The sequence below is a fragment of the Lampetra fluviatilis genome, chromosome 1 (genome assembly GCF_964198595.1).
Source record: "Lampetra fluviatilis chromosome 1, kcLamFluv1.1, whole genome shotgun sequence".
NCBI lineage: Eukaryota > Metazoa > Chordata > Hyperoartia > Petromyzontiformes > Petromyzontidae > Lampetra > Lampetra fluviatilis.
In genome coordinates, this window is record NC_136275.1 from 10,075,631 (window position 1) to 10,103,361 (window position 27,731).

At 44.6% G+C, this 27,731-nt stretch overlaps 2 protein-coding genes across 3 annotated transcripts in view; both read left to right on the forward strand.

Moving 5' to 3' along the window:
* LOC144934372 (ras-related protein M-Ras-like) lies at positions 1 to 10,770 on the forward strand. Its single transcript, XM_078860099.1, has 6 exons — positions 1 to 284; positions 6,109 to 6,371; positions 7,877 to 8,030; positions 8,603 to 8,702; positions 8,926 to 9,005; positions 9,716 to 10,770. The coding sequence occupies exons 2-6, from the start codon at positions 6,179 to 6,181 to the stop codon at positions 9,810 to 9,812; spliced, it is 624 nt and encodes a 207-aa protein (XP_078716225.1). The 5' UTR covers positions 1 to 284; positions 6,109 to 6,178; the 3' UTR covers positions 9,813 to 10,770.
* A 5,237-nt stretch (positions 10,771 to 16,007) lies between these two features.
* Positions 16,008 to 27,731, forward strand: part of LOC144931697 (uncharacterized) — a 37,535-nt gene continuing 25,811 nt past the window's right edge. For both annotated transcript variants that reach the window (XM_078855875.1, XM_078855885.1), the window contains exons 1-10: positions 16,008 to 16,499; positions 20,677 to 20,781; positions 21,691 to 21,733; positions 22,044 to 22,122; positions 23,036 to 23,080; positions 23,416 to 23,468; positions 26,304 to 26,424; positions 27,124 to 27,211; positions 27,365 to 27,453; positions 27,568 to 27,637. In XM_078855875.1, coding sequence (XP_078712001.1) covers positions 16,263 to 16,499; positions 20,677 to 20,781; positions 21,691 to 21,733; positions 22,044 to 22,122; positions 23,036 to 23,080; positions 23,416 to 23,468; positions 26,304 to 26,424; positions 27,124 to 27,211; positions 27,365 to 27,453; positions 27,568 to 27,637 — 930 coding nt within the window. In that variant the 5' untranslated portion in view covers positions 16,008 to 16,262. The remainder of the gene's footprint in view (positions 16,500 to 20,676; positions 20,782 to 21,690; positions 21,734 to 22,043; positions 22,123 to 23,035; positions 23,081 to 23,415; positions 23,469 to 26,303; positions 26,425 to 27,123; positions 27,212 to 27,364; positions 27,454 to 27,567; positions 27,638 to 27,731) is intronic.

Below are 27,731 nucleotides of genomic sequence, written 5' to 3' on the forward strand. Positions count from 1 at the left end.
GCCCGCCCATCAACCCACCCACACCGTGAATAATTGCAACTTTCTCTACTTATTTCACGAAATCCCACACTTTTGTCGACGTAGTTTTGTCACAAGCGAGGGTGAATGTCGCCCGAGCTGCCAGGAATGAGCGGCATCGGCTGGAGCGAAGGGACCGAGATTTGAGAGCGCAGTTCGGTGGGGAGGTGACAACAGCACCAGGGGCTGGAGAAGAACCAACTTCTGGGAGAGTTGCCACAGCAGAAGCCGAGTCTGCCCACTCCGGGTGACCTGCACAGTGCCAGGTACCCCGCTTCTTCTTGGTGTTTAAATTCCCATTTTCTTTAAATACTTTGTCGTGTAACCAAACCTATCGCCGTTTTAGTATCACGTTCATTTTTATACACAGTATATATAGAAAGAGCGAAAGGCCGTCTTACACTACAGGGTGGTCTCGATGTCTTGTAACCCCTAATTAATTGACCCCTAACATTTATTTCCTTGGCATACTAATTTCTGCTTTAAATAAACTTTACTTTCAAAAGAGAACGTTTTAGAGAGCAAAATAGGGGTCATAAGACATCTGGACCACCCTGTATGTATCGGCTCATTCACGGGTGGGTCTGCTCTGGGATATTTGGTCCAATTCTTTGTACACATCCATCCACTGTAAATAAATACATAAAATGGTTTTCTGATAGTTTTAATATTAGTTACTCACGCAAGAGGATGATGATTATAACCCCCAAAAACGTGTGTAACAAACAGAGAGGTAATGCTAACACACCCGTACTCAATGTTAATTTCAGAGCCCTTCATGCTTGTCACAAATTGAGTTACCTTGATTCCCTGCCAGAATCCGAGTTGAATCGCTGAACGTTACGAGTTTCCATGGTAAAACGATGTTAACAACATTACTTGATAATAGCTGTTCGATGTAAATGTAAAGCATTTTCCAACAGCCCCCCTCTGTTGGACATTGAGCTGTAAAGTCTGCAGAACTCTACGAAGAAATGCCCTTGCGATCGAATCGACAACCGTAATCAACATTTTTAATAGCATCGGAGAGTCCCGCTTTGTGATGATGTGTGCATTGTTGCGTGTAAGCTTCATTCTGAGGCGTTACAACAGCAGGGATGTTTCCTACGCTGCTGTGTGCGGATGTCGAGATGCTCACAATTACCCGTCATCGCGTTTCGTATCACGTTTCTCCTCGAACGAAGTGATTTTTTTTAAGCCAGCAGTGAAACATCAACACCACCTAAAATCATAATTCTCCGTGTTTATGCTATAGCATTGCGTCCCATTGCATAAATATTAAGCTGAAAGGAAATTCCCCCTGAGTTTGACACTTGATGAAACGAATGGCACAAGTCAAGAGTAAATGGTAATTTCAGGGGTTTTATGCAACTCCACTGGTGAGTGCCCAACTTTTCAAAAAAAACGTTGAGTGTATACTGTATCTTGGTTCAGTGACAAATTGGGCCATCATTCCTCAAATATTGAATACTTCAGTACGATTTTTGAAAGTAAACAGTTGACCTGTGGAGAGACAGGTGCCTATCGTAGGAATCTGGAGTTTCCACCAATGGCCCATCAAATGGAGGTGATCGCAATCCATTTTCCTTTTAAAAAGGAGGCTATTTTGGCTATTGACTCATTATAATAATTATTGTAATGCCAATAAATTACTTGATACATTGTGTAAGAAAAGTATGAAATCAGTAGAGTACACCCTGCAACTATAAACAATAATTTTTTTAATCAAATACTGTGTGGTGTCAACATTCGCATAAAAATACCGTACTATTATTCATATTCTTAGGTTTTTTCGGTAAAGTCACGTAGGTAAAAAACATTAAAAAGTAAAATAAAATAAAAATCACGACGTTTCGGAGGCAACACAAGCTTCCGTCTTCAGGTGGTACCGTCACAGCCACGACAGCTGTATCAAGTAAATGAGAGATTTCAGAAGCCACCACTCCGTTTATATAATGGTTGGAGGAGGTGGTGGAGCAAGGACCGCATACTTTTATTAATATGGTAAGGTGAGGCTTAAGACTAAGAATAGACTGCATAACAAAGGCTGAGCATTTGTTATGGAGAGGTGCGGTTTGTGACTCAACCTGTAACAGGGAGACCACCACTAGACATGGTAAAACTGTGATGGTTGTCTGTCAAATAAGATTGGCAAATAAGTGTAGTTAAATCGTTTTTGCATGGTTAATCACATCTTTCCAATGATTACTCAGTTTGTAACCGTCATCACGGTTGAAATTATGTCTGTGTTTGTATATTTGTATGGCTTCGTGTACAAACCTTTGATGGTAGCCAGGAGGTTTGCAGAGAACCTTGGTCTCGGAAAATACAATTTCATGAGAGCCCACCGAGTTGTAGCAATGATCGGCAACGGCCGAAGAATCAGTCCTGCCGTGTTTCAGATCTGACTTGTGCTCGCGGACACGATCAGAAACATGACGTTTCGTTTCTCCAATGTAGCAATCACCACAAATGCAACTCAATTTGTAAACTCCAGGATACTGTAAGTCAGGAACGACATCCTTCACAGATGGAATCAAATCACGGATTTTATGCACTGTACTGAATCGGACTTGGATTTTATGTTTGTTTAGAATTTTGGAGATCTTTTTGGTCACGCCTGCTATGTATGGCAACATGATAGTTTTGGTCGGAGTTTCATGTGGCTGTTTCTGTATGGTGGGAGAAACAGCTTGGCGGATAGTGCGGTCAGAGTATCCGTTCATCCTGAGGGCCCGATGTACATGTCTTAATTCACCGGCCAGGTGGTGTTGGTCAGAAATGCCATGGGCTCTGTGGTATAGCGTTTTGATGAGAGAATTCTTTTGAGATGGGTGGTGGTGGGAATCCGGTTTCAAGTAGGAATCTGTGTGGGTGGCTTTCCTGTAGACAGAATGTCCCAAGGATCTGTCAGGCCTCCTCTCAAACAGAATATCCAAGAATGGTAGTTTACCGTCTTTCTCCACTTCCATGGTGAATCTGATGGATGGGTGTCTAGAATTGATGTGATCCAAGAAGTGGTTCAATGCTGGGAGGCCATGTGGCCAGATGACGAAAGTGTCGTCCACATACCTCTTCCACAAGGAAGGACGCAGGGTGGATGTCTGGATGGCGTCTGATTCAAACTTTTCCATGAACATGTTGGCTATAACTGGTGACAAGGGGGAGCCCATAGGGGTACCCTCATTCTGTTTGTAGAAGGTGCCATTCCAGGTAAAATAAGTGTTGGTGAGGCAATGCCTAACCAGCGCAGGTACATCAGAATTCAATCCATGTTGGACTAAGTCCTCAATTATTGTTAGGGTGTCCAGTACTGGGACTTTGGTGAACAAAGATACTACATCAAAGCTGACGATGATGTCATCAGGAGATAGTACCATGTCCTTAATCATAGAGACTAATTGGGTTGAGTTGAGTACTGCCGAAGAGGTCTTGCCTGTGAAGGGGAGCAGAGTATCTGATAGTAAACGGGCTAGTTTGTATAGTTTGTACGTAGGAGAGTTTATCGTCGACACGATGGGTCGTAGCGGGGTGCCTTTTTTATGGATTTTGGGAAGACCATAGAGTCTGGGAGGTTTAGCCGCCGATGGTTTTAGAGAGGGACGTTTGCTTGGTTCGATTAGGGAAGTCGAACTCGTGATGATACTGTTGGTTTTTGTCGTTAGGTTTTTAGTGGGATCGTTTTTAATTTTGGAGTAACTCCCATCATTAAGAAGGTCCAGGATTTTGTTGTTGTATATCTATATATATAAAATCGCAAATCTGTCTGTCTGTCTGTGTGTCGCCGGACCATACCCAGTTTCATTGGACGGCGGTTGCCCCTGGCAACGGGTAGCGACGCATTCGCTGTGGGGTGGACGCCATTTTTAATTCCCGTTAAAAATATGCGCACGCATTAACACGCGACTCTGAGGTAAATTCATCAAAGTTTCACGTCCTCTTCACTCCCCCCCCCACCACAATGTGTGCAATTACTATTATAGGGTCGGTAGATTATTAAATTATAGCGATTATACAGTATTATTGTAGCGCGGGGGGGGGGGTAACGGCCCCGGTACCCAGCCTCGGCCGGGTGGGCAATCTAGGCGAGGCCGGAGGCTCTGCACGGTACTAGGCCTCGACACCCCACCACACTATAGGCCGTACATATTACTGCACAGCAGCCGAGGAGATCGTGCCTGGGGGGGGGGGGGGGGGCAGGGGTAGCAGCCCATATGTGTATATATGTAAGGTTATTAAGAAATATATTTTTCACCCGGGCAACGCCGGGTACTTATGCTAGTGAATCTTTATCCATGATGACCGTGGCATTGCCCTTATCTGCCAAGAGGATGACTATATCATCTCTCTTTTTTAGGTCCGCGAGTTCAGAGCGTTCGTTTTTGCTGATGTTACTAGTGGGTTTCTTAGCATTCTTAAGAATAGTAGCTAGCCACATGAAACTCCGACCAAAACTATCACGTTGCCATACATAGCAGGCGTGACCAAAAAGATCTCCAAAATTCTAAACAAACATAAGATCCAAGTCCGATTCAGTACAGTGCATAAAATCCGTGATTTGATTCCATCTGTGAAGGATGTCGTTCCTGACTTACAGTATCCTGGAGTCTACACATTGAGTTGCATTTGTGGTGATTGCTACATTGGAGAAACGAAACGTCATGTTTCTGATCGTGTCCGCGAGCACAAGTCAGATCTGAAACACGGCAGGACTGATTCTTCGGCCGTTGCCGATCATTGCTACAACTCGGTGGGCTCTCATGAAATTGTATTTTCCGAGACCGAGGTTCTCTGCAAACCTCCTGGCTACCATCAAAGGTTTGTACACGAAGCCATACAAATATACAAACACAGACATAATTTCAACCGTGATGACGGTTACAAACTGAGTAATCATTGGAAAGATGTGATTAACCATGCAAAAACGATTTAACTACACTTATTTGCCAATCTTATTTGACAGACAACCATCACAGTTTTACCATGTCTAGTGGTGGTCTCCCTGTTACAGGTTGAGTCACAAACCGCACCTCTCCATAACAAATGCTCAGCCTTTGTTATGCAGTCTATTCTTAGTCTTAAGCCTCACCTTACCATATTAATAAAAGTATGCGGTCCTTGCTCCACCACCTCCTCCAACCATTATATAAACGGAGTGGTGGCTTCTGCAATCTCTCATTTACTTGATACAGCTGTCGTGGCTGTGACGGTACCACCTGAAGACGGAAGCTTGTGTTGCCTCTGAAACGTCGTGATTTTTATTTTATTTTACTTTTTAATGTTTTTTACCTACGTGACTTTACCGAAAAAACCTAAGAATATGAATCATTGCAGTCACGAAAGCTTCAAATCTAGAATTACCGTACTATTGCCACAATTTACAGTTTTCTTTTTCAATTGAAAAAACATTTCATCTACTTTTGAAAACTCGGCAAATTGAGTGACATTGTCAAACCAGCACATTTTAGTTTGAACCTTTTCCAACACTTTGATGTAGCTCAATGTTGATCCCCACAGTATTTGTGCATGGGTCTGGCCCATGATAGTGTCGAGTTACGTAAGTACATTTATTAAATAGGCTACAGCTTTGCTTGCGAGCATCAGAGGAGCCGACACAGGTACAACATTTCCTCATTTAAACAATGGCTGCGGGGTTTCATTCATCGAGAAGGCCGATTTACATTCGATGACCTGAATGCTCTTTAAATATCAGTGATTAAACAAACACCATTATTAAAATAGAAATCTTACTTCATAAAAAGGAGTGATAAAAATGAATGGATAATTGTCTTAATTCAACCTGTGCTTCACATACGATAATTAACTCAGCAATGACTACACAAAGGCACACATGCAGCCATTTTGTCCATCCACTCTTGGATGAGGGTTTCCTCACACTGTGGTCTTGGGGGTTATTTGATCATATTTCTTCATGACAGTATGGTTTGGTGAGGGAGGTTAGCATATACTTGGACCATAGTAATATAGTACAACAGTGGATTCTTCCGCTTGCAATGTAGTCCTCGCAGTAAGGTGTGAGTGATTTATTCAGATTGTGCTGCGTCTTCCTCTCGGACACGACGGATGCAGGTCAGCCACCGTCGACGAGCCACCTGTTGGTGGCCACGATTGTGGTCCCATTGAGTGGAGTCCTGCACTTATGGCCAGCGGTGGAGTTCCCAACGAGAACCTCCCCACCTACAAGGTGGTGGTAGTGGGCGATGGTGGCGTGGGCAAGAGCGCGCTCACCATCCAATTCTTCCAAAAGATCTTTGTGCCGGACTACGACCCCACCATCGAGGATTCGTACATTAAGCACGCAGAGATTGACGGACAGTGGGCCATCCTGGACGGTACGCCATAGCGCCGCGTCGCGTCTCGCCAACTGACAGGTTTCATTAACCTTGGTCACTTCTGAAGTGTTGTGGTTTTTGTCAAGTATTTTGCCGTTGCTAGGTGTGCCACATCACATGTATACATCTAATGAAGCAATTACCTTCAAGTACCTCGCTTGTGTTAAGCATGTTTTTTTGACATGCACGAATGCACTAATTACATCGTCATGGCACCATGAAATTTTACTCAAACAAAAATATAAAAAACTTAAAATGCGAGACGTGGAAGTTAGAATCGCTTCCACAAAGATAACCCTCTAGGTTGGAAACATGGAAAACAAATCTCCTTCACCCTCCCCTCTGCATGACATGGAATGCTCCAATTTCAGCACCCTTGACCAGCACAGATGTAAGTGAGGTGTAAGTAACCTGGAATGTTCCTTGCTCAGGGAAGCTTGTGGAATGGTAGGTGTTGTCTTTGCTGTGGTGGGCAGCGTCATAGGGCTGGTGTGGTTTGAAGGATGTTTTTCATGATGGTGGAAGTGCTCACTTCCTCACAACTGGAGGGTGTAAAGGGTCACTTCCTGTCCTATCTCAGACTTTGCCGGTGGATGCTATCTGGGACAATAGCAGGAAACCTGTGATAATTCACGATTAGGTTTGTGCAAGTCTGTAAGAATACATGCAATGCAGAAGCTGCTTATAGATGACACCCGTAGAGTCAGGTGTTAAAAACAATCCCTTGTAAAAAGAGTCCAAAAGGCGAATATATTTGTGAATGAATTAACTGGCGCAGTCTGCTGCACATATCAGAATTTGAGTGTGGCTGTTGTCTTTACGAGGCATGTAATTGTGCATTTAATAAAATTGATTCTTACACTCCTGATACATACAAACAATGGTGAGTGTGGGAATCAAATGTTTACAATTGACACAAATTATATGAAGTTGACATGCTTATGGTACATTTATGCTAATGGGGCGAACACAGTTGTACAAAGGGGACGGGTATGAGAAAGGAAACAAACGAGACAGTAAACGTAATCAATTCCATCAACAGGAGAGTAATCAATTACGAGCCCCACAATGAACATCATAAGACAGGAGTTCCATTCCAAGAGGTGTGGATGATGTGGTTCAGTGACCAGTTAGAGGAGGGGGAAAAGGGGGATGTCTCTCTCAGGCCTCAGATCTAAAGGGGCACGAAAAAGGGCCCAAGTGACCTCAAAGGGCCTCAATTGCCATTTTGCCACGGGTCTTTAAAACTTGTCAATAGCCCCGAGACGGGGCATGTGTGTGTGCATCTGTTGTGAAGTGGCTCCATTCACAAAAAAACGCAGCACATTCGTCAATACAGTATATAACATTGTGGCCTTAAAAGTAAAACACATAACGTGACATTTTGGCCAATGGGCCTTCTTCATAGCCCATATATTGTTTAGCAGAGTCCCTAAGTGCCATGTCACTAGTTCTTAGCATGGCGCATGGCTCATCTGTCATTGCTTGCGACCTCTCCCTGGCAGTGCTGGACACAGCCGGGCAGGAGGAGTTCAGCGCCATGAGGGAGCAGTACATGCGCACGGGCGACGGTTTCCTCATCGTGTACTCGGTGACGGACAAGGCGAGCTTCGAGCACGTGGAACGATTCCACCAGCTCATCCTGCGCGTCAAAGACAGGTGAGCATGCCCACGTCGTTCGGCATGCCTGGCTATTGCCGGTATAGGAAATGTGGAGGTTAAAATATGTATAATTTAATTTCACACTCAGCAGCCCATAGCAGTGGACTGGAAATTAGCTAATTTTGATAGCCTGAGTTCAATTTTGATTTAAAGCTTTCGTGACTGCAGGGATTCATATTCTTGGTTCTTTCGGTAAAGTCACGTAGAAGGGAAATATATGTTTTATATTTATATTATTTTATTATTTCCCTTCTACGTGACTTTACCGAAAGAACCAAGAATATAGCTTGAGTTCAGTTATATTTTGTAAGTGTTGAGCAACGCATTTCCAAAACCTATTTTGAACACAACACAAATTGCATACGACCACCCCTTTGCAGTTTTTATCAATGACGACCAAACGCTTGATTCCTTATCATTATTTCACATTTGCTTTCTCCAATCTTATTACATTTTATCATCTGCACAATATATGTTATTGTGCTTGACAACATGCTGTCCTTTGTGCGAGTCCTCATTCGATGATCGTAACACCTGTTTCTTTTCTCGTTGGATTGAACCTGGCTCAGAGGGTCATTTCCCATGGTCCTTGTGGCTAACAAGGTGGATCTGCTGCATCTGAGAAAAATCTCCACGGAGCAAGGCCAGGAGATGGCAACCAAGTTCGATGTAAGAACTCGTCGTCACAAGTTGCCAAAAGGATTTGGGAGGCCTGGGTCAATGCAAGATGAGGCCCGCTCATCCCTTTCTGAGGCTCCCTTGTATCTGAGGCTCAGAGTAAACTGCTCCACTTGCCCCCCCCCCCCCCCCCATATCTGCAGCCATACTTTTGATGTCTACGAAAAAAAGTTTTAAATTTAGGATTTTTTGATGTATCGATCTCTATTGGCAGATTCCATACATTGAGACAAGTGCCAAGGAACCTCCCTTAAATGTGGACAAGGCATTTCACCAGCTGGTCAGAGTCATACGGTAAGGCTTCTGAATTCACCAGTGAGAGTCATCACTATTTTCAACATAGGTAATCCATTGCCAATATTGTGTTGGTGTTTTCCGATTAAACAATTATTATTTGACGGCTCTCTATGACCTGGTAATGATGGCAGAACAATTGCACATTCCCATACTTTGACCTCATCATTCCAATTATGGATGTAGAGTTGCAGCCCATGAAAGGTCTATCATCATCTAAATACTATTTTGTGCAAATTACATGCTCTCAGAGCACATACCATACATCAGTTAAATACAGTAACACAATTTAGAAGACAATTATTACATTTATTTAAATTTCCTGGAAAAAATATATTAAACTATTGAATTGCTTGTTCATGTACTTCTCATACAAACTAAGCTGAGCACCTGCTTTATATGAGTCCCAAGGAAAAAAAAATCCTATTTTATAAGTGGCTAGACAGGTTTGGAGCGACATCCCTTTCTGCACTGAACTCTGAAAACCGTTCACTGTACTGTGCTGTAAATGTCCAACTCAAACCACAACCCATTGTTTGCTCTCTATATAACAGGCCATGTCCACCACCAAACCTATACTGGGTCACTCACCTCAACTTTGTAAACATTCATCTCTTTACACTTACACAGTGTTGGGTGGCAGGCTGTTCAAATGAGAATGCCACGGCTGACTACTGGCCTGCCCTGCCGCCCTCCCGCATGCCCCACAGGCAGCAGGTGCCTGAACACGACTGCAAGAAGAAAAAGAAAGAGAAGTGGAGAAGGGAGCGAGTGAGAGGGTCCAGGGTCAAGTGTGCCACGTCATAGTGTGGCACCCATGGACCAGCCGAGCCTTATTGCCACGCGACAGCGCTAAGCTAGTAATGCCACGCTGGCGGCCTTTGTAAAATTGCACTGTGACGTGATGTGGGGGGGGAAACATTTCGATGTTATTGCACTAGTAACCTGTACAGGAGAAGACGGTCTATGCTGAAAATGTATGGTGATGATGGCGCTGTCCTGGGGGAACGGTCACACCCTTGCACGAGCTGCACCGCCCTTGACAACACAGCAGAGGTGTTGATGCTTGCAAGGCTCAGCATTTTTCGTCTTAAAGAAATGCTTCAGCTTGTCCGCCCTAAGCCTCAATTTATGGATCCATCCGTGCAATCATGTGCTACGTTGTCGACAAGCGTTGAATCACACAAGTGGAGCCAGCAGGCAGTCATGCCGAGGTCGATTTGAATTTAGCAGTCTCTCCAGGCAGATCGTAACTCACATGACTACATCGGTTGCCAGGGGTGTGTCAAACCGTGACGTGCACGGAGCTGTGTCCAAATATGATATAACTGGTTTTGTTACTTGTGCGTAATAATTATAATATTTTAATATAAAAACAGTAGAGTATTTTGTTGTTTCCAAAAAATGTAGGAGACCTATTGCTGTGACGAGTATTGTGAGGTTTTACTTCACTCGCTGCTGTTTAATTTTAGTACCAGAAAAGCGGCAATAATTTGCATCCGTTGGTCATAATTACACAGCAAGTCGTGGTAATTATACAATGATTGACATGTATTATGAATATCCTAGAAAACCAGTAAATGCTACACGTAAATATGAATCTGTGTTGGATTTTTAAATGTAACTGGTGTCTGATGGTATGCAGTGATGCATTGACACCAAATGTTTACACAGTACTGTACCGCTAAAATGTGCTTAATCATAGCACTATGGCAGGGTATGAAGTCATGAACACATGCCTACATTATATGGATCAATTTGGATTTCAGCGTTCTAGCAAGTGTGTTGCTTTGCCTAACGCACACACGAATCGTTTTAAAAACACTAACTATTGAAATCGTACACTTGAAACTGTAGAATATGCTCTATATATGTCCTCCTTTGGTAATAAACACCTATATCTTGCCCCCTCTTGTCACAAAGTATGGTGTTTTATTCATATATTGTACAAGTGACTGAACTAAATCCAACTACTGGAGAGTATGAACGTATGCAATGACATTTAACTGACAATACATCACCAGCAGGGGTCGGCAGAGGCCAATAAGCAGTGGGTGGTCGTGCATCTGTATGGGCAGCGTGTAACGATTCATAGTCCCACCGGCTTGTCCGGCCCAAGCTTCCATTGAGTGCAGCCTAATTGTATGGGATCACACTATCTCATACATAGCACCTAGAATATCCGTTGTGGAGTGTTCCGCCAAGAAGAGAAGATTGGGGTCACAGACTCAAACACGCTTTGGAACACGTTAACAATGTATGTCTCAAGAGTTCAGACGTGCTTTCAATAAACCTTGATTGGAAACGGGTGTGTGTTTTAGTAACGAAAGCCCCGCGTGCACGCACAAGCACAATCCAGGCTTAAATCTGCTTAGCTTCGGAGCTTTTATGAGATCTGGTGCATTGTGCGGCTGATTCTGTGAGATAATGTAGTAAATGTATAGTGAGGCAACATTTTTATTTGTAACACCGTAACACCGTAACACAAGGGGGTAACTGCCCCTTTGCCAGACTACAGCGAGTTACTGCTACGAAGGGTCGAACCCTCACTCGGGTCTCCGACCACGTGGTTGCCTCGTAAGACGGAGAGCTTCAGCTTGAGACGTAGAGCTTGCCGCTTGTAGATGTTGAGCTTCCAGCTTGTAGAATGCAGCGACCCCGGTCCCTCTCCGGGACCCGCCTTATATCCCCCGCCGTTCGGGGCCGCTCCACCCTCGGCCCGCCCCCTTCCCGAACATTCTCGTTCCCTCTCGAACCTTCTCAAGAGCTCTCTCTCCGGACACGTGATCACCCCCGAGCCCCCCCACCTGGGGCCCCTTGTGTGGACACTCTTGACCACGTGTCTACAGGGTCAACCAGAGTGCCATGGCCCGGGGCAACCCTGTCCCTGGGCTGACGCTCACCCCCTCCCCCTCCGGGGAGCCCCCACCACACACTGTGCGTGGTGCCCGCATTGTCCCAGTGCTCGCCAAGCCCCGCTAGGGCTGGTGTCACACACAGCCACCCACACGGTGCTGTCCACGATGTAGGAACATCGAACGGCACAACCCTTCCGGGCCGGCACCTAACAGTAACATCCCCTATGGCACTACAAATGCACAAATGTTCGTTATTTTTGTGAAAATTAAGATGATGGAACCTGTTTCTATTGTGTTCCGACCTTGGAGCCATTGACCACCCTCCCTAAGATTCGACAATTCAGTGTTCATATTTTAAATCGCGCCTGAAGGTACAGCTTATACAAAACAGCGTATATAATTTAACTTGGCAGCACTGAGCGGTGTTTTGTTTAAATGATTTTAATCTCCGAACGTAGCTTCAGCACAACTCTACAGCCTTGCGTATTAACTTATATAATTTATTTAGTTCGTTCCGATTGGTTGTTATCACGCAGATTATGATCGTCTATGTTGTGTTCTACAGTAACTGTAGATGAGGGTTGGATTGGTAAACATTTGTATAGTTCTTCATCCCGAAGGACACTATATATATCTAAATATATTGGATACAGTATATTGATATATTTAAATGTTAGAATGGGTCTTAATTCAGCCAGTGCACTCCGAACACCCTCGCAGAAAATATTTCATGAAAAATTAAGCCCTCATTAATTACTGCGTGCGACAGTAAATACACGACAACGCTAATGATAGGAATTCTACTTAATGAGCGGACGTTTTGTGAATAATAATTCGCAGCAATTAAATCTTGACTCGGAAAGCCTCCTTACAGTAAACATACAATACTTTTAATTATTAAGGGAGAGGAGTGTTGACGCAGTGGTTAGCACACTGCGTTATGAATCTTAACAACCAGAGTTCGATTCCTTTTTTTTTCCTCTGACCCCGTGGCTTAAAGTGCAGTCTCCAACTCTTATTGTTCACTGCCTCCCCGGCCTCTATGAAGAAGGGATATTTCCCGAAACGTCACCTCTGATTTATATATTATTGCAAGGCCAGAGTGTTATTGGCGGATGTGAGTTTTGAGTGCAATTCCGAGGAAGTGAGCCTGAGTGCAATCTCTGGCCATGATCAACATCGCTAGTGAATGGTAACTGTAACCGTTCCTGGGTCTCCCCCTACAGCAACCCACATTGATCAGCACGGTGAAGTATGGTCAAGCATCCACCACCATCCACATAGCAGTGGGTTGACAAAGGAATACGAATAAAATAATTAATTTAAGTTGCAAACAATTGTGTTTACAATTATTTTAACAAAACCTAATGCTTTCTCACACAGCCAAAGTCGCAAAATAAATTCATAATTATAAAATATGCATAGTATAGTGACATGCTACACTTTTCAGGTACCAATGATGTACAAAATGACTGTTCCGTTAAAAAAAAAACATACAGCAGTAATCATTTTTACACACGCAGTAAATGTACATAGTGTTCTGTGGGTGTAGTTTGGCATTGTACGCGGGAGGCCAGTCACGGTGAGCCCTGATGACTAACCGACGGAGAGAATATTGGACTATTGACTTCACACAGTCGAGCCACAGTGCCCGCGGGGTGACGTGGCTCTAACACGTGTCTCGGCTCACCTATTTGTCTTTATTACTGGATCTACTTAGACTAATTTAAGACAACCACATTTCTCATTCACTGCGTTATAAATATATGTATATATTCTTAATAAAAAAAATATCACGACGTTTCGATCGTGATATTTATTATTATTATTTTCTATTTACGTGGCTTTACTGAAAGATCCAAAGAATATGAATTATTGCAGTCACGAAAGCTTTAAGTCAATAGATATATGCCTGTAGATATGCCCCGGGTTTGCACAAGACAAGCTGTTATTTTATTTCCATATTGATATTCCAATAATTTCGAAATATAATTAACAGGAGGGTACTTATTATTCGAGAGAGAAAAACGAATTTGAAATCCAGTGCATTGTACTTTCACAATACCGTAATCAGCCATGATGCCTGCTGGGTGAAGGCATCACAATCAGAATATGTATTTCTACTGGAGGAATCCAATGAGCTTTCAAGCTCTTTTTTTACAAATGGTCATGTGATTCAACAATTCATATAGCGTCTGCACACGAGCTAATTTCAGCGCTCCATCTCCTATGAATGTCCCTCTTTTGGCTGTCCTCCCATAGCCAGTCTCTATCACCTCTGCAATCCATTCTAGTGACATATCCTACCCAAGCCCACTATTTCTGAACATGCAATATTACGTCTCTCGCTTAATCCCTGCCCTTAGATCCATGTATTCTGCTGTCCCTCGATGTAATCCCGAGTATGCATGCATGTGTCTTTGCCATGTACCTTATGTTTGCTTGTACCCTTATCAACGTTTGTTCCATTTTTTTCGTTAATGTCCATGTTTCTGATTCATATATGTCATAACAGGTAATATGTACGTATTGAAAACGTTCTCCTTTCGTCACATTGCTATGTACAGCAATTGATTTTCATGATCAATCTCAGTTTTCCCAAATCAGCGTGTATATAGAACATCAAGTTACCCAGGACACATCCCCCCCAATATTCAAATATGCTCAAAATGCCCCCCCCCCCCAATATATTGCTATAAAAAATATGTATGTTTATATGATTGTGGTTATTGTTGGACTTTATTAATCCCTAATTTCTGCAATTACATACAATGCAACAAGAAAAGGTAAAAAATAAAAAAACAGAGCAATGGAATACAATACACTATTAGACATTATTGTAAAAAAAAAGTCCATCCTACGTGTTAGTGAATTTTGTAATATTTGAGGCAGGAAATTAGTTTTCAAATATACATTTTTTTCTGGGGGGGGGGACCCCAAACCCTCTGGAAGATGTGGTCCCCCCCCAATGTTGACTCCATGGCTACGGCCTTGGTGAGAAGAGATGATTGATGGGGGAAATGGAAGGTTGGTGGGGGAAAATTAAGGAGCTGTGGAGAGATTGGTGGTGGGGGGCAGATGGGAGGGGTGTGATGGGGGTGGACATGGGATGGGAAGGCTTGGGACGTGTATTGGACGGATGGGAAAGGAGTGGGGGGGCATGGGCGGGGTAGTGTGTGGATGAGATGATGTGTGGGGGGGCCATTGAGAGTGGTGGGGGGCATGGGGGAGGGAGAAGCGAGAGGGATTAGTTGGAGGTTAGTGGTGGGGCGGTGTGGAGAGGCCTGATGGGAGGTATAGGTGAGGGAGATCAAGGTAGGGGATGAGATGGGTGGGGGGGGAGATGATGAAATGGGTGGGGAGGGGTGATGAGATGGGGGGGTGTGATGAGATTGGTGGTGGGGGTGAGATTGGTGGGGGAGGGTGGTATTGGTGGGGGGAGATGAGATGGGGGGGGGAGATGGGAGGGGAGATGGGGGGAAATGAGATGGAGGGGGGAGATGGGGGGGGTGAGATGGGGGGGGGTGAGATGGGGGGGGGTGAGATGGGAGGAGGTGAGATGGGGGGAGGTGATATTGGTGGGGGGTGAGATGGTGGGGGGTGAGATGGGGGGGGGTGAGATGGGGGGGAGATGGAGGGGTGAGATGGGGGGGGAAATGGGGGGGGGGGGGAAATGGGGGGGGGGGGGAAATGGGGGGGGGAAATGGGGGGAGGGGGAGATTGGGGGGTGAGATTGGGGGGTGAGATGGGGGGGGGGGGTGAGATGGGGGGAGGTGAGATGGGGGGGTGAGATGGGGGGGGGGTGAGATGGGGGGGGTGAGATGGGGGGGTGAGATAGGAGGGGCTGAGATAGGGGGGGGTGAGATAGGGGGGGTGAGATAGGGGGGGGGTGAGATAGGGGGGGGGTGAGATAGGGGGGGTGAGATAGGGGGGGGTTGAGATAGGGGGGGTGAGATAGGGGGGGGGGGTTGAGATAGGGGGGGTTGAGATAGGGGGGGGCTGAGATAGGGGGGGGGGTTGAGATAGGGGGGGCTGAGATAGGGGGGGGTGAGATAGGGGGGGTGAGATAGGGGGGTGAGATTGGGGGGTGGGCTCTGCGAGTGGTGCCGTCACGTCCGGCGCCGCTCTGCGTGGCGCATGCGTAGACCGCGCTGTGGTGGTGGCTGCTGCTGTGGTGGTGGCGGAGGAGACGACGCAGCGCGAGTTACCGTCAGGCGCGCACCGCGGATTCATCATCGTCCTGTTGCTGCTGCTCGTTCGCTCCCCCCCCTCGTCTCTCGCCCTCTCATCGCAACTTCGCGGGGGCACAGCTCCACGCCGACACCGCGCCAAGGACGAGCCGAGCAGAGCCGCCCTGAAGAGGCGGTAGGGGGGAGGCTTGGTTGAGGTGGAGGGAGAGATGAACTTCTTGCGACGGACCTTCACCAGAGGTCCGGTCCGGCCACCGGGCCAGGGACCGGGCCACGTGCAGGGCCACGGTCAGGGCCACGTGCATGGGCATGGACACGGGCACGGACAGGGCAAGGCTGGCCCCGTGGAGGCCGCGGCGCACATCCCCGCGGCTGGGGACGCGAGGGACCCCATCACCTGCCGGGTCTCGCTGCTCGACGGCTCCGACATCACCGTGGAGCTGCCGGTGCGAGACGCGTCCTTCGCCCTCTGTCACCTCCTCCTCTCTCTCCTCCTCCTCTCTCTCACCTCCTCGCTCTCTCACCTCCTCCTCGCTCTCTCACCTCCTCCTCCCTCTCTCACCTCCTCTCTCACCTCCTCTCCCTCTCTCACCTCCCTCACCTCCTCGCTCTCACCTCCTCCTCCTCACCTCCTCCTCTCTCTCTCTCACCTCCTCATCCTAACCTCCTCCTCGCTCTCACCTTCTCCTCGCTCTCTCACCTCCTCCCTCTCTCACCTCGCTCTCACCTCTCTCTCTCACCTCCTCCTCTCACCTCCTCCTCGCTCTCTCACCTCCTCCCTCTCTCACCTCGCTCTCACCTCTCTCTCACCTCCTCCTCTCTCTCACCTCCTCCCTCTCTCACCTCCTCCTCGCTCTCACCTCCTCCTCCTCGCGCTCTCACCTCCTCGCTCTCTCACCTCCTCGCTCTCTCACCTCCTCGCTCTCACCTCCTCCTCCTCGCTGTGACACATCTCTACACCATCAGCGACACTTGGATTCCATACGAGACGGTCTCCTTCCCTCCTGTATCACTCTTCCTCCAACACCTCATTCACCTTGTGCACCTCTGACAAGCACGTCATTCCTCCGTCGACTTCCTCTTTCTTTACGTCTTCATTGACCTCAAACATTCCTACCTCCTGCTGCAACTCATCCACCTTTCCATCTCTTTCTTCTCCAACACCTCTCAGCTATCCACCATTTCCTCCTCTTTGTGCGCTTCAACATTCATCGTTACCACCTCCTTACTCTTCTTCCTTCTTATCCTGTACCTCCTTCCCCGGTTAGTTGGCACAGGGGGCCCTCCCTCCCACCCACCTGGCCTCACGGCTACCTCTGGGATTCTGGGGATGATGGATGACCCACTCTGCTGTGTTGAGGCCCTCTCCGTGTGGCCGGTATCTGCCGCACGGAATTTGGTTTCACGCAAGGAGGAGCGAATCTCGCCTTAGAAAGGGGCAGGTGGCTGTGGTGGCGGCTGTGGTGGCTTTGGTATTGGCACAAAGCGTATCGCTGTGCCGTTTTGACCAAGTCCGTAGTGTCTACGTCCTGGGACTGTGACCGCTTGGGAGACATGGGCTGTCTGTGGCTGCTGCCTGCGTCTTTGGCTCAGTTGCCGTAGCTATGAACGGATGTGATTGGTAGTTGCTGTGGCTTTTGCTGGTGGCTTTTGCTCGTGGCTTCTGTGTGGGCAATTGTGTGGTCGTGCCTCGTGCGTTTAGTTCTCAACCCGCCACGTAACTCGGTTACAGATGGAGATGCACGAAGCGCAAGCGATTGAGGGCTGCATTCGTGGTTTATTTGTTTAAACACGCTCCACTGTCACCAGGCACCAGAACTAAGTAATACTTACATCGTTATTGGCATTTTTTACTGCACTGGTGATGTCCTGTCATTTATTTGACTAATTTTAAATGCAATCTTTTGTCAAGAAAAGTGGCAGCTGGCCTGCATGTTTTTTAGCCAGCCAAATACAAAGAAAAGCCATCAGGAAATATCTGGTTGCTTTGGCGAGGGAGAGCCATGCAAACCATGCCCTCTAACTATCCATGTTAATGAATAAAGTTATGCGTGTAAAGCAGCATGGGATAGTGATTATTGTTTCTTGGCATGCCCACGCTCGCCACGCTTGTTATCCTGGAGTGTGTTGGCTCGAAGGTTCCTGCCACGGATCATTAGCATCATTTACCATGGCACCCAGTGATGTTTGCACGGTCCAAAGCTTCACCTTGTGACTTGCGGAACCACTTTGTTTTAAAGCACCTGGCGTGATAAATGTTGGCGATTTGCACTTTTTTCATCTTTTGTATGTCTGTGGGGTATCCTGGACAAATCGGTCTTTGAGTTCACTGGTCACATTTGTCATGCAAAGTGATTTGCAGGGACATTTCCCACAGTAGGCGACGCCGTTTTCTTTGCTTGTGTCGTCTTAGCAAGCGTTAGTGACAGATTATTACCTTTTCTGGTTTTACACTTACGTAATTACAATCTGTTTAATAAGTTTTTCCAATGAAATTGGCCTGTTATATTTACCTTGGGTTGAAAAAGAAATATCTGTAATTGGATCAAATATGAGTCAGCCTGGAATTCCCCAGGTGCTCCATCGGGGGGTGGGGCAGTGGAGTGAATGTTTCATTCGAAAGCACTTTGCGTTCAGACAAACATGTTCGTCACATCTCACCTTGGTCTGGAAATTCCAGGTAGGCCACGTTTTTGCATAACAATTGGACTCGGCAACCAAACCTTGAAAACTGCCCCGAATTTGTGCTGTTTGGCTGACAGATTGCACCTTGCAACCTAAATGTGCATTGTTTTGGACTTTGGACAGTAACTGCTTTGACTGAGGTGCCCCTCCTTCGTGATATAGGATGTCGTTAATCAGTAAACAGACATGCTAATGTAGTAAATACATTTAAGCCTCTCTCGTGCAACATCCGACGTTGCAATACAACCACATGCATGTAACTGTATCATCTTCACAGAGGGTGTCCCGTAATTAAAGATCGTGTGCCAGATCTGTTCATGACCTAGACACTTTCCTGTGACTCAATAGGCCACGGAAGTATTGCCTTCCCATAATGTTGCTGGTGTCAGGTCTTTTTTTTGCCGGTATTATTTTTACGTTGACAAGCGAGTACAAAATGAAGACATCTTAACGAACCTAGGCAAATGTAAGCACGTCATTGGAGGCTTTCATTCAAAGTCTTATTTAAAAGTTTAAGAAAAAAAGTACATAGCGTGACTTGTCTTTATTTATATCTGGCAGCATTCCACTTACGCCAGCACGTGCAAGACTCGATTTAGCCAACCGGTTACCATCTAGTCCTCAAACGAAACTTGTTGCTGAAAACCTCTTGCAGCGGCATCAGCCATGAGTTTCGATAACAATTTAATATGAATACACCACTGATCACATTGCATTGTGAAGCAGATACCCGAGTTTACGTGGCCGCAACAGTCAAATATACTGGCTCACATCAGCACAGTTTCACCTTGTATGCGGAAAATGCAATCTGAGCTTATTATGTTCAAATCCATATCGTAATAAAGTCTATTATTCTGTAATATTGTGCCACATACAGTAGTAGCCTGTGCTGTGGGATTGCGCTAATCCCTCCGACTGGCTGAGCCAGTACTGTCACCTAGCGTGTTGCGTGCCATCATCGTTCATATAAAACACCACTTACGGAAGCGCTGCGTCGTGTACACAGTACTAGTGTAGGTAAAGGATAAATGTGTATTTTGGGTGAAGTCTTGCTTCATCATCACCCCGCATTCTCGATGTTTAACCTTATTCTTAGGTTTTTTCGGTAAAGTCACGTAGGTAAAAAAATTTAATTAAAATTAATGAAAGTAAAATAAAAATCACGACGTTTGGGAGGCAACACAAGCTTCCGTCTTCGGGCTGTGACGGTTCCACCTGAAGACGGAAGCTTGTGTTGCCTCCGAAACGTCGTGATTTTTATTTTTATTTTACTTTTATTAATTTTAATTTTTTACCTACGTGACTTTACCGAAAAAACCTAAGAATATGAATCCTTGCAGTCACGAAAGCTTCAAATCTAGAATTAATGTTTAACCTTGTTATGGTTACTGTAATTTGCAAAATTATGTTGTATGATTCTAATAAAATGTTAACAATACAAACTACTGTACTGCAAAGACCATTACGAATGAAGCATTCTTATTACGCACGCCTATATCAACATCGAAGTGTATCCCAAGACTCAAACGAGTAAAGGGCAGTGCACACCTTCCTTGCCATTTGCCAGTTTTGAGCCAGTGATGGAAATTTCACACTACTGTTCCTGTATCTAGTCTGTAGACCACTGCGTTGACTTATCGCAAAGAAGTTTGCATTTAATTGGTTTGTGAGAGATTATAGGCTAAGTCAACCCCCAATTGGAATTTGCACTGACATCTCATCGTGAGTCCGACGTGTTGTCACATTGACACCTGCCCGGATATCCTTGTATGTCGCCACCTCTTTGTGGAAAAGTGTCTTTCGTGGCGGTATATTTCTGGCTCCACTTGGATGTTGCTGCACATGTATTCCTAACCCAGATGGCAGAAAGGAAAGCGCATGCTTATGGCCACTCTAAAGCGTTCTTTCTCATGAAGGTAGCATTTTGTCGTTGCGCAGAAAAAGGCGGTGGGCCAAGACCTCTTTGATCAAGTGATGTACCACCTGGACATCCTGGAGGTCGACTACTTCGGCCTGCAGTTCATGGACTCGGCACAAGTCTCCGTAAGGGAACCTTTCACAATCTCATTCCAGTGTCAGCAGCAGACGCAATAATGGATTTTATTTTTTAATCTTCACAGAATTTCTGTACAGATCTGCATTGACAGTTGTTCGGTAAATAAAAATCATTCATGTTTTGACGTAATCTCTCTGGATCAGTAGGAGCATGTCTGCAATCCGTTATTTTTGAGGCGGGGAGGGTAGGCGCATGCATCATCATGTTCGATATACACCAACCTGTAGAAACACAAGGTGCCTTTGAGAGATAGCACAGCAAGTAGATTGCTAATATCTTTGAAGGAGTTTTGATTGTTATCTGCTCGTGGGGATTTGCCCTAGAAATTCTGGGTTTCCCCGAAATGCAAAAAAAATCCATTGGCAAGATGTTTCCTTCCAGAACCCTCCTAGACTAATTCTGGGACTAAGTGAGGCTTTTTGGGTAAAAAAAATACATTTCATTTTTATTTTATTATGACAGAAACATAGCAGAATATTAACAATATGAAGTGCTTCATCTTCTTGGTTCTTTCGGTAAAGTCACGTAGAAGGGAAATAATAAAATAATAAAAATAAAACATAATAAAATAATTATCACGACGTTTCGGCCACAACGCAAGCAGCCGTCCTCAGGTGACGCTGTCTTTCCGACAGACAGACCTGTTCTTCACCTGAGGACGGCTGCTTGCATTGTGGCCGAAACGTCGTGATACTTATTTTATTATGTTTTATTTTTATTACTTTATTATTTCCCTTATACGTGACTTTACCGAAAGAACCAAGAAGATGAATCCCTGCAGTCACGAAAGCTTTAAATCGAAAAATGAAGTGCTTTAGTTTATTGGCAATATTTATCATTCTAATGTGTGCCTGTCATATTGGATTGTTTTACAATTATGATTTGTTTTCATGCAGCACTGGCTGGATCACACCAAGAACATTCGGAAACAAGTAAAAAGTAAGGAATGTTATTGCTTTACCAAGCTGGTTTGGTTAATGGATGTTTGACAGTAGACCATTCAGCCATATAGATTTCCATTAACTACATGTATTGCACATGCATTTATTTACTTAAAATGTTATTGAAATATTTAGAGTTCATAAGTAGAAGTGCTATATTTAAATACATTCACAAAGCACCCTTGAACTTTTAGAACAGCTAAAGGAAGGAAAGAGCCCAGGAGAGAGGTCTGCCGAGCTAACATTGCACTGCGGTGACTTTACAAACTTTGCCATTCACAATTCCGTGCTCTCTTCGCTGCATGCAGTCGGCCCTCCCTACTGCTTCCACATGCGTGTCAAGTTCTACTCCTCGGAGCCGAACAACCTGCACGAGGAGCTCACCAGGTGCTCACCTCGGTTTCCCTCATTTCGGGTGCCCGTCTTGGAAGTGTCATGTTGGGCGATGGCAGCCAGACATGGTGCCGGCTCTCCACTGCCCCCCTTCCCGTGTGCAGGAAATGAGGGCCATACTTGCAGAACATGCACATGTGGTCTTTTATGCCGGTAAAACAGGAAGGGGCGGTCATCGTCGTTAAAACTCGAAGTTTTGGGGTGCTGTAAAAGATTAGGAAACAAGATGCAGCGTTGTACAATTTTTTATTGTCTTATTGGACAATTTCCAGGCAGTCTTTTGTGACTATCCCCAAACTTAGGAGTTTTTCTTAAATAATAATGTGTAAAAAAAACCACCCTCCATTGTGAGCACAGTTTAATGTGCACTGGGTTACATGTGTAGTGTTTGGCATGCCGAGTGCCGACCGTGTAGCAGAGGCTGCCGTTGATGCGCATGAATGGTTTGTACAGCTTGTTGCTTTACTAGTCGAGGCTACACGCGATCAGAGCCTGGGTTCCTGCATTTGAAAGAACGTTGCAAAGTTGAATTGTATCGTTAGATGTTATACATGTCTTGTGCTGCAAGGCAAATGTGCCATTGTTCTCAGAATGACTTATGCATGATCAAATATTTTTGGTTTTGTTGAAACCATATGGGTGGTGTCAATCATATCCTCATTGCAAGTAATTGCGCAAGTGTTCCTGTTGACACACTCAACGGCTGCTGTAATAAAAGTTGGCTGAACTTCGCATGGCATACTTATTTTGCCGTTTGAGTTTGCGTGCAAAGCTGAAACGTTGGTCAATGATTCATGTAATTTCGAGTTCTCGATCAATGCGTTAATTGTTTGGTGGTAGTTTAAGAGCTCTTGGGGATGACAAAAAAAATGTGTACTCCATAAGTCTCTTTTCTGTTCTCTTCTAGGTACCTGTTTGTTCTCCAGCTCAAGCAGGACATTCTCTCTGGAAAGTAAGACTTACATTTTTTTATCTTTATGTGCAAGGTTGTGCTACAGCCGTCCGCAATGCTCATGAACATCAAAAGCGTCCGCTGTGAATGTTATATTGCACAGTTGCTGAGATGAGGTTCAGCCTGTGCGCTTTGAGAGTCACTTGATATGTGAAGTGCTTGGAATTGCAGTTGGCTCAAAAAATTCCCTCTGCCATCTGTGGAGTGCCCTTGGTTTACCAGCAGCCCCTCGATGCCAAAATCTGTGCACATTTTCTTAGTTGATACTAGCCCCTCTTGCTACCACATTTTGCACTTCATGTGCTGACTTCTGATGTTGTGGTATTTGTCTGCAGGCTCGAATGTCCCTTTGAAACGGCCGTGCAGTTGGCAACCTACAGTTTGCAGGGTAAGTCGCGCGGGAAATGGTGTTTGGAAATTTTTTGGTCATTTTATGAAACTAACTTGGCAATGAAAATGTCAAATTAAATTATATTGTTGCACCTCCGATTAGCAAGGTTGGCTACATACGGTGTGAAAGAAGTTCAACGAATATACATTGGCGGTTGATTTCTCTGTCTTGGAGCAATGGATATTCTGTGCTCTTATTTATTCTCTGGCTTTGTTTTTCTTTCTACATTTTGTCATAACGAGTCCTTGGCCTTTTGTATTAAATATTGCAATTGACAACTCGGCAAATCACAAATCGTATAATAACCTAAATCTGTGTTTTATTGACACAAATTAACATTGAAGCAGACAATTGTAAGTTAATTGAATAGAGCAGAATTCATATAGCTGAGTGAATTGCCTATAAAGAAATTGAAGAGGTATTCTGGTGTTTTTTTAAAGTGAATTGCCACCATTACATGTACATTGATAAGATAGGGTGATGAAGTAAATTTGCATTTAGTACCTTGTTTTGATTGAATATAGGCTCTTTTTGCAATCAAATGTCCGGCTATATACACACACATGGGCAATATTATGCAAACAGGGCAGTGTGCGCTGGTGAGTTGTGGATTGATAGCAGGATAAATAAAATACTTGGCCAGTATCTTTATTCGTTCACATACAGCCCTTTAATCAGTCCACTGATCAAGGGCCCCTCCCCATACCACTTGGGGGTCACATGGGTTATTTAGCGCATACTTCACCATGCTGGTCAGCACATGTTACATCGGCTGAGTACTGATCTACTGTCTAAATATGTTAAGGATAGTTGACCAAAATCATCTGTCAAGAGTTCTTTATTCTGCATTCGTAAACAATGAAGCCTGCAAGATAAGCGTCACATTCTCACAAGGAAGTGCACATAAGTCAGTCCCATAATTTAGTTACCCTTTTGCTGTTAATCGAAGAGCATTCCGTTGAATAGTCCGCTACGAACATTTTTGCTGTCCATTTCTTGTCACAAATGTGCACCGTATTCGATTTTGTGTGCAAATGGTCATCTTAGCGTGTGACGTCTGTGCTTCTAGGCAGGTTGGAGGAAGGTTACAATAATCAAATTGCATACAGGGATTGTTGAATGCTGGCTAAATAGCTGATGGATTTTTCACTCTTTTGTTCACAAACAAACAGTGAAAGATGGTGATGGCTTTGGAAGGCTTTTATTCAGCAGTAAATGAATGTCGATGATGAATAAGACAAACGATCCTGACAAAACGCCAGATTTTCCACTCAACTGGATTTGTGCAGCTTTGTAATGTTAAGTCCCTCAAAGTGCTTCGGGCACAGGTACTTGTCTGCTCATGAAGGAAATGGGCTGCTTTTGTGGTTCGTTCACACATACCACAGGGCAAGAGCGAGTTGGTGTACGGGGTGTGTCTGCCGAAAAGATGTGAACAAAATAAAGGCTGCAACACCAATTGATTGAGCAACTTCACCTGCAGCCCCTCTGCCATTTTTTATTAGATGGTTAAAACAATTATTTGCTAATGATGTGTAGGCAGTGGTGCACAGTGGCATTTGATTTAAAACGATCTAAACGTTTGTCAATAGCAGTGCCTTAATAGAAGGCCGTTGCCTGAAACATGAACTATGTATATCTTTCTTTTTTAAGGCAGTGTTTTATATACGAATGGGATTTTTTTTTATTTGATGGTTGTTTTTTGGATATTTGTGGTCAGAAATCTTGGTGGCTTCTATCATCATCACTGTTTTCATTTTAAGCACAGTTTGTGATTGTTCAAAGTGGCGTTTTACATTTGTATTGACTCCCTAGTCCCTGACTTTGCGCTTGGAATTCTATTTGCAGTGAACTGATACGAGAATTAATGTTTTAAAGTATGTTTACTTGTTCAGTAATGAAACCCTTGATTTTATGGAAAGCCTGAAGATTTATTTCAGCCTTTCTTTGTAAATAATTCAACGGGAAAACAGGCTTCCATTGTAACTGTAAGATTATGTCCCCACATCCATGTACTTTCAAGTGTACGTAGGAAGCTACTGCAAAACTAAACTATTTATTTTACCAGGTAAGGCCCACTGCTGAGCTATATAGCTTTATCAGAAGCGGCTTGGCCACAAATGATAGCCCAATTCAGTAATTTATGATGTGTAAATTTATAGCAGCCAAATACTTTAAACGCATGTTTCTAAATGTGGAGGGAAAACCCAGGGGACCCAGAGAAAAATCCACGTAACCACGAGGAAAACATGCAAACTACAAATATACAGGCATCTGGGTTGGGATCGCACCCATGACCTGCATACAACTGCATATATTTAACATCTCACCACCGCGGTGCCCTAAGTGTCAGTGTCCCAACATCAGTACTCTAGCCATACACAATCCAAAGTGACAATTTAACTTATCACAGGTCTCCTCTTGGTCATTTCAACTTAACATGTCTACCTGATACAGTAGGAGAGCATCATCACTGGCAACACACAAATATCTGGGTGTTGTGATTGCTGCACTTTCCCCCCATTCTGTCATACCAGCTTTGATAGGTACCCACAATAACAGTACTTGATTTGAATCTTGATTTGAAGCTTTCGTGACTGCATGAATCCATACTCTTTGGTTATTTCGGTAAAGTCACGTAGGTAGAAAAATAAAATAAAATATAAAATCAATATCACGATGTTTCGATCACAACACAACCGGTAACAGTACTTACCATAACAATAACAGTACTTACCACAATAACGCTAAACCAGAAAGTATAGGCCGTCTTGCATGAGTACGTGCCACCTCTATCGACCCCATACTTACACACGCATGTGATTTTCACAGCGGAGCTGGGAGACTGTGATCCCGTGGAGCACACCCCTGCGTTGGTGTCAGAGTTTCGCTTCATCCCCAGCCAGTCGGAGGAGATGGAGGAAGCCATCCTGGACAAGTGGAAGGAGTGCAGGTGCTCGTCCTGTGCTCGTCCTGTCCTGTCACTGGGTGGTTATGATATGCAGCTGCTATGGCCAAAATAAACAAGACTACGAACCCTATATTTTTGGCCCCTCGTATTTCCGTTCATGGTTTACAAGCTCACCTTCCCGAAAACAAATAAAAACACCCCTATCACATTTGCAAAGGATGTTTTAGTTGAGCTGATCTAGCTTGTGTAAAGTATGTAACGTAAACCAAAAGGTATACATATATGGAGTGAATATTTAGCTGTTATCTTAAAATGTTATTTATTTTAAAATTAATATTTTACATTCAAATGAACACGACACAATGTACACTTTGTTGAGGATGATGCTGTGGGTGTATTCGGTGTAGTGCTTACAATGAACTCCAGTCTTTAGTTTTTACTGTGTTGGTTTTGTCGTAAACTTTATCATTTGACTTTGGTATGGATACAAGTCATTCGCTGAGCTCTCTGATGTAGAGCACTGTGATTCATGGCAGGGTATTGATAGGATGCAACGGTACTGGCCTGCGAGCTAAATAACTAGGCAATAAACGCTTTTCATGACAATAAAGGTGTTACAGTACTGTGCCTGTCAATTGTACTTGAGGAAACATTGACTGTTGAAACTGGCTAATAGAGTGTAGATCTGTGTGTGTTTTGTTGACGATGCCTAAAGTTGATATGCCTGCCATTTCTGCACAGGGGACAGACACCTGCACAGGCCGAGCTGAATTACCTGAACAAGGCAAAGTGGCTTGAAATGTATGGTGTGGACATGCACTCTGTGAAGGTATATAGCGCAGTTGGCTACATACGGTGCGAACAAAGTTCAACATAATTAGTATCACAATTACGTTGTGGACTGTACATGGAGGTGACATTGCTTCGTGAAAAATGCCCAATGTGTGCATTTACTGAGCAGCTCTTTTGCCTTTCTTTGCAGGGAAGGGATGGCAATGAATACTCATTGGGGCTCACACCCACTGGGGTTTTGGTGTTTGAGGGAGAAAACAAAATTGGCCTTTTCTTCTGGTAAGATCACAACTCCTTTTAGAGCACATCTTTGTCATATATTGAGCACAGTGTCACAGTTTTGTTAGTTTTGACGTCAGCTTTTACTGACACGGATCATGCTCTGTTTTTAAGGCCCAAAATTACGAGGTTGGACTTCAAGAGGACCAAGTTGACCTTGGTGGTCGTTGAGGATGATGATCAGGTAAAGTGTTGTTTTGTGACCGATGAAGCGTTGAGAATGATTGGTGTCTCTCTCAGAATTTGTCAAGTGCCATGCATTCGCCATGTCCCCGGCC

Bases quoted from the DNA above. Each gene is read 5' to 3' on its own strand.
- LOC144934372 (XM_078860099.1), top strand. From the start codon at position 6,179: ATGGCCAGCGGTGGAGTTCCCAACGAGAACCTCCCCACCTACAAGGTG. The intron at 8,031-8,602 runs GTGAGCATGCCC...AACCTGGCTCAG, and splicing joins ATCCTGCGCGTCAAAGACAG to AGGGTCATTTCCCATGGTCC. The intron at 8,703-8,925 runs GTAAGAACTCGT...CTCTATTGGCAG, and splicing joins AGATGGCAACCAAGTTCGAT to ATTCCATACATTGAGACAAG.